Source organism: Aptenodytes forsteri, unplaced genomic scaffold, assembly GCF_000699145.1.
Source record: "Aptenodytes forsteri isolate BGI_AS27 unplaced genomic scaffold, ASM69914v1 Scaffold455, whole genome shotgun sequence".
NCBI classification, from domain to species: Eukaryota; Metazoa; Chordata; class Aves; order Sphenisciformes; family Spheniscidae; genus Aptenodytes; species Aptenodytes forsteri.
The window spans coordinates 768,118-775,182 of NW_008795914.1; the positions used below are offsets into that span (position 1 = coordinate 768,118).

General features: G+C 52.2%; 1 protein-coding gene across 1 annotated transcript in view; it reads left to right on the forward strand.

The window, feature by feature from the left end:
• Positions 1 to 5,910: 5,910 nt before the first annotated feature.
• BCORL1 (BCL6 corepressor-like 1) overlaps positions 5,911 to 7,065 on the forward strand; it is a 19,870-nt gene continuing 18,715 nt past the window's right edge. The window contains exon 1 of the mRNA XM_009284615.1: positions 5,911 to 5,996. Within this exon, the coding sequence (XP_009282890.1) occupies positions 5,911 to 5,996 (86 nt within the window). The remainder of the gene's footprint in view (positions 5,997 to 7,065) is intronic.

Genomic DNA, 7,065 nt, shown 5'->3' on the forward strand with positions numbered 1-7,065 from the left:
AAAACTTTTTTTTTTTTTTTTTTTTTAAAATGGGGATGGATTTTCTCTTTTTTATTTCCAATTCATCGTGCTGAGTATCTATAATTACTCGCGGTGTTACTGTGTCTTTAAATCAGCTTAAGCAAATGCGTGTAGGCAAAGCCTGGCTCAGCTCCGCAGCAGTCGGGGCTGCTGTTGCAGCCAGTGGGAAACCCAAACTGAGCTTGGGGCTGCCGCACGGGCCACGGGCCGGACCCTGCGCCTGGCACTGGCTCCCGCCGAGAGGGACAGCGGAGGTGGCCTGGCCTGCCCTTGCTGGATTTTGTTCCACGCTAGTTGTTCCTGGTCAATTCTGCTACAGTTTCTGACCTCTGCGTGAGTGGTAACATAATATAAGACAAACCGTTTCCTTTTTTTCAGTTTTCTTGTTTAAATTTTTCCCTTGCCGTGTATCATGCCCGTTGTGAGTCCTGCGAGAGGATCGTCACGATTTTTTTAATTTAATTTTTTATTTAATTTTTGTTTTTTTGTAAGCAGTTTGCTTTAAGGGGGTTTTCTGAAGCAATGCTCAGAGCCGAATCCCTGCTGAGGCATCTCGGGCAACTCTCAGGATTGGCACTCGCTCTGGACCTCTGTACCTCACATGGACGCCCGACAATCACATATAAAAACAAATATAATTTCTTGCCTGTGTTACTAATGGCAACGAAGATTGCCAAAGTGAAGGAGACCATTCCCGCCGATGCAGACCGTTTCCCTCTGGCCCATCCGAGCCCCGCTGAAGAGCCGCAGGGGCACGTGCCGCCTTATTCCGCGGCTTTCGCTCCCGTCGAAGTAGCCGGGTTGCAGGTGATGCACTCCGAGCCCTGCCTCCCGCTGGGAGTTTCCAGCAGCCCACGTAGTTTTATATTTTGTAGCCATCCAGAGGAAAAAATAAACCTGCCTTCGAGGTTTCCCGGCTCTCCGGGAATGAATGTTACAAAGGTATCTCCTGCGGGTGTGTTTCCAGGGTCAAAGTGCATCCCTCCCGGCCTTCCACAGTGCCCCCTGGCCAAAGGAGCCGTACAGCACCTCGGAAAGGCCAGCGACCGCGTTCTCCCGATCTCCTGCTGCAGAGGGATGCGTTGGGCTTTCTCCTTTTCGATACCCTAAGGCTGGAAAGTCTCCCTTTCCTTCCTCTGCGCCGCTGGCCCACTTAGCGTAGCAGCCGAGAGCATTGCTGGAGCGAAAGGAGGCACCGTCGACGGGCAGCCTTTTACCGTGTCTGTAAAGGACCCGGAGCCCAGCCGAGTGCATCGCTTCGTTTGCCGAGCTGCACCAAGTTCCTACTGACGCGATCCGCAGCGGGATCTCCGGAGCTGGCCCTTGGCCTCGCGAGGCTCGCGCCGTGGCTGCCACTCGTGCGGCGGGGAAAGGCGAAGCTGCTGTTCGCCCCGGGGGAGCTTGTGCCGTCGTCTGAACCCCGGCTGCTGGCAACGGTGCACATCGCCACTCGTCGGGCCTTTGCTCGACGCCGTCGCGCGGCGCTCTCCTACCTGTGTTGGGGGATGATATGCCTGCCCAGAGCCCAGGCGGAGGGAAGCCTTGCGCTGGGGGATTTTAGGAGACTGGCTGCTGGCGTTTCGGTACCCGTTGTCTCGTGCCTGCCTAGGCAGGGTGCAGCTGAGGCAGTGGCGATCTGTTGGCGCGTAGCTCACGTGCTGGTGCTGGGATGGGGGAGAGGAAAGGTAAGCGTCTTGAAACCCAAGTCGTTTTAGTACCCAGAAATGTACAGAGCAGGAAAATACATTAAAAGCTTCTTGGGGGGGTCAAGGCAGCACGGTCCTAAAGCGGAATGTGTTTGCAGTGTGAAGAAAGTGGCTGGCACAAGTTGTCTCTGTGAGGAACAGGGGAAAGCCCCTTTCTGTACCGGCAGGTCTGGGTCAACCCCAGCTGCTGTAGAGGTGGACGGCTGTAGAAGATGGTGGCTCTGGTGAACCTGGTCAAGGCAGTACGAAAGTGGGTTAGACCACGTGGCGATGTAGACGTGACATGTTAGGGCAAACACCGACAGTACCAAACCCTCCGGTAAAAAACAAACTCTTTGCTACCTGTGGCTGGAAGTTCAGTGGCAGCCCGGAGAAGTTGCCTCACGTGTTTGCCAACGCAAGTGCTCGAGAAGCTGAGCGTTGAGTCAGGTCAGGGAACTGATCTGGCTGAGGAATCACTGTTATTTGGGAGGATAGCTTGCAAATCTACTTTGCAACTCCCGTACCCCTCTGCCGCATTAACGCTGGGGTGGGAGGTGCAAGTGTGAGGGGCAGTGTTGCAGAGGAAAGCTTCATTAGGAAGCCTCACCTCGGGCAACTCAAGTTAGGATCCCCGAGAGCCAGGGAGCAGGCAGGATTTTAACAGGGGTCAGCATGGAGATTACGTGGGCTTAATTCTCTTCAGCTGTGTGGGAGCTGGTAGGTGAAGGCAACAGCAGCTTGTCCTGCCATCCTCAGCTCGGCCTGTGTTGGAACTACGGTTGTCTTGGCGCTATTGGGGTTTTAGTGCAAGGAGGATTTGTCTAGAGATAATTATTAGAAAATACTCATTCTCAAAGAACTTCATTTCAGGAAACTTGTTTTCATCGGCTGTATAGCGGTATTTCAGAAGAGACAGTAATTTCTTGACTTAGTCCAAGGGAACTTCCATGTGTAGCTAAGTCATCGCTAGCCTGAGTAAAAGCATGCTTTCACTACAGGGAAAGCATCTTCTGCTTTGCTTTTTCTGGAGCCTGGAAGAGACTGGTTTGCAGAGTAGCACCCTCTCCTTTTGCAAAACGATGAGAGGTTTTGTCTTAATGAACAAAAAACCCCCTTGCTTTTAATTCACCACGTTAGTTTCATTGAAAATCTCTCCGAGGGCTTGTTGTTGTAGGTGAACACGTTTGGCACCTTTCGTGTTCGCATTCTTAGAGCACGTTTTGTTTTGTGAGGTGAAGGAGCTTTAATATCGCACGACGAGCTTCTCCAAGCAAAATGCTGTGTTGATATTCTGATTTCGTTCTAAACTAGTTTTCTTTGGAGTTAATTAGAATTGGCTGGGCACCTATTTAGCTAAATCAAAATAAGACTGTGGTTTCATATACACTTCCTTTGGCAGGCGTAGCAGATTAAGCAGATTCTGTGCCAGGCTGTGCCCTCTCTCCCTCTTGGTGAACCTGATCTAGGAGCTAGTATGGGTTAAAACCAGTCCAGCCAGGGGGGAGGGAAAAAAAAAAAAAAAAGTTTTTAAACAGAGATCAACTCCCTGGTGAAGTTTACTGGAACACCGCACAGTTTCAGTGACATGGTTGAAGGGGTGAGGGGAGAGAAGGGCTTCAACAGTTTCTTCAACAGCTTCTTCTACTCGAAGACAAGCATGTGAAACCATGCCCTAGTTGTGTTCTCCAAGGGCTTCCTACTAGTTTAATTACATCCGTTTAAAGTCGCTTCAAGCTGATCAACTCCCTGGTGAAGTTTACTGGAACACCGCACAGTTTCAGTGACATGGTTGAAGGGGTGAGGGGAGAGAAGGGCTTCAACAGTTTCTTCAACAGCTTCTTCTACTCGAAGACAAGCATGTGAAACCATGCCCTAGTTGTGTTCTCCAAGGGCTTCCTACTAGTTTAATTACATCCGTTTAAAGTCGCTTCAAGCTGCGCCAGTGTAGATGAGAGATTTGCTTGGTTTCCTTGTGTCGACTTGACTAAAAGTGTGTTTTGACCCAGGGAGGCTGCAGTTGCTCTTTCTGGTTCGGCGTTGCATCGGGAGGCTGCTCATCCCTCTATTTCTCAATAAACTTCCTGGTCCGCCTTCTTAAGGATGCTGTTCTTTCACTGTTCGCTCTGGTTTGTGCTTGAGACCACATCTGTTGTTTTTCCCCCGTTTTATTCCTTCTCTTAGTTGAAATCTCGATTCTTTTTCTCTTCTGTTCTTCTTCGTTCCCTGTGAAATGCCTGTCTTTGGCACGTGTCCCACATCATCCGTAGAGGATAGAGGCCAAGAATTCATGAAACAGTGTCTATCTCTGTTGCTATGTCCTCCCGGCTCTCTTCTCATGGCTGTCGTGCCTCCTCTGTTGACCAGCTCTCACTTGAGTACTCAAAACGTGCTGTTTCTCCCAGCTCCTCACACCACCCTGTTATCACTTCTCCCTTGCCAGACCTATTCTCCGGTCACACCTGATCTGTGCTTTGAGGCTTCAGCTCGTCTCCAACTTCTGTTCCACGTTGCGCAGCCGTACGTGTCCCCTTCCCCCGTTGCACAGAATGTCCCTTTTGATTTCTCCCAAAACATCTGTCCTGCCACTGTGCTCAGGGGCAGAACCTTTCTCCTCCCCTTCTTTCAGTTTAGCCTAAGATGGTGAAATCCCCGCAGATTGTTTGTTCCCCTATTTCCTTTATGTTGTATTTCTCTCCAAGCACCAAAAGACTCCTCCCCTTCCTGCTCCAAGCCACCTCTCATTCTCTTTGGGTATGACCCTGCTCTCTGTTTTAGCGTCTGCCTGGCTCCCCCTTCATTATATAGTATTTCTTCCATCTTACAGTGTGTGTCTTTTAGCAGGTTTCCCCCTCTTCTCCTGACCTCTGATTTCCGTAGTCTGTTTGCTCACTTGTGCCCTCGTACGTGCAGATGGGTCTGTCGCTTCTTTTTTGCAAACAAGCTGCCTTGCCCCGATTTCTCCTACGTGCCTGGCCCTTCTTTTCTGTCTGGAGGATCCCCACTGGCATGTTTGGGCTGAGGTGAGGATACCCAGCAGCAGCTGCGTTCGGAGGAGTCATTCAATTCCACGGCTCGATCCCTTGAGCTGCTGGCTGGTAGATCCCTGTGCGGCTCGTTTCAGCATAAACGGATGGTGCAAGCTGCTTCTTGTCCTGTTCAGAGCTTGTGTCGCCAGGAGTTTGTCAGGGAAAAGAAAACTGACAGAGATTTGGGATCACGTGTCGCTTTCAGCTTCTTCCCACTCTCACCCGCTGCACCGAGAGCGTTGCTGTGGCTCTGTGCCTGCTTTACCTTCGGGTGTTTAGTATTTCTCTGAACCAAGAACCTCTTTGGCAGCATCTCTATGGCTTTTGCAGTCAGTCCTACCTGGTTTGACCGAGTCCACTTGTTAGCACAGTAGATCCTCTCTTCCTTCATTGCTTTTTCCCTGATACGACTTGAGCAGCAAAGCTGCCTTAATGCTTGAACACCCAGCGCTGCACGATTGGCTGCAACGTTCTCCCTCAAAAGCTCCACCCAGCCGACGGTGCGTCTTGGATGCTCACGAATCTCTGGATTTCCTCATGTTTTCCACCCGTAACCCCACTGAATACCAGCACCTTCCTGACAGAGTGAGGGGATAATCACTTGACGGCACGTCTGGCAGCACTGTTGCAAACCTCTGCTCCCCTCCAGGGTCCCCCAGCTGCCTCCTTGTTTGAAGCTTTCCCCTTTGAACCCACCATGGGCTGGTTTATGAAAGTCCTATGAAGCCTTGGGGATGTCAGCATTTTAACAGACCATCATCTTGGGTAAAGCTCTGACTTGCGGCTTGCTACCTGGTGCTGGAGGTCCCTTTGGAGGGAGAAGAAAAGTGGACGAATCTTTCAAGGGATGTGTGTGTGTGTGCATGAAGACACCCATGTGAAACTCTCAGGGTAGCCAGAGGCTTTTTGGCAATAAAGTTGTTTAATATGAGGATGAGCAGACTGTGGCTTCTGTCCCAAGGCGCTGCTGATTTCTTCTAGCCCTCTTCCAGACAGACGTGTAGCATCTCGGGCGTTGTACCCCGTCTGCCTGGCAGCGAAGCTGTGGATGACTCTCTCTGAAGTGTGGTTGAATGCAAGCGTCCCGGGGAGAGTTACCAAACCTCTGTTTTTCTTTTGTAGGCAGAGCGGCCCCTCGAGCCCCAGCAGGTCCCGGTCAGTGACGAGCAGCTGTCATGATCTCTACAGCACCTCTCTATAGTGGGGTGCACAACTGGACCAGCACAGAGCGGATTCGCATGTGTGGCCTCAACGAGGAGAGGTGAGGTGCGTGGGTGGCGTGGTAGGGGAAGGAGGAAGAGAGCGGAGGAAGTGAGTTAGGGATCTGGAGAGGCTACGGGAAGGGAGCTGGTGCTGGCTCAGCCCGTTCTTACTAGGGTGTAAAATGGGCTGTGGTGCGAAAGAGCCGCAGGGAGGGGATGGATGTGTGGTCAAATGGTGGCATTCTGTGATGGTCCCCGCATCCCGTGCGCCAGTGAGGAGGGCCCACAAGCAGAGTGCGCTGGAGGTCCCTGCAGAGGAACCGTTGGCTGTGTGTAGCTGTATTGCCTCCACAGTGTTGGTGGGTGACAAGGCCGAGTTGCCTGCCTGTGCTATTGGCTTCACCAGACCTGTGCCCTTAACTGCCAGGGGAGGGAAAGAGCTTGACCCACTGCAAGCCAAGCCGCTAAGAAGAGCTTTCAGTGACCCGGGAGGGTTAGCACAGACCAAATGATCAGATGGGAGAGTTGTGACATGCCACCAAATAGGAGATTAGGGAGGATTAGTGGCTGGGAGGCAGAATCGATCAAAATGAGTTCCTGGCCTGCCCCATGGCTTTGCATCGCCTTTTTATTCCCACAGCTCTGGGGTCTTGTTCTCGAAACTGATCAGTTTGTGGCTTCCTTGAGGCTACTGTGTCTGCTCAGCGCATTTGCCGTAGCTGGAGCCAGAAAACTTTTATGGGCTCCAAGGCAGCGCGTGCCTGTCATTCCTCGCTGCGGGTGTTGAGGCTTTCGGTGGTGAGTCCTCCGAGGGCCAGTCAGAAGAGCGGTGGGACAGGGAAGAGTTCAGACTCTCGCTCGGGGCAGAAACACGGGCAGAGATCATCTTCAGCCCTCAGCAGCCGCTTGGCCCGCTGTGTGTCCCTCAGATAAGAGCTGGGGATGGCGTTGCCCTCTGCCTCTCCTAAACCACTCGGAGCTACTCCTAGTTTACAATAAACATTAAAGTTTGGGGCGTCTCAGCAAGGCAGGCAAACCGGGCTGGCTGCAGCCGAGCGCTCTCCCTTGGCTGCTGGCCCCGTTTAGGGCCGGCCAGGAGGCGGCCGGCACGGGGCGGGCGGGCTGTCC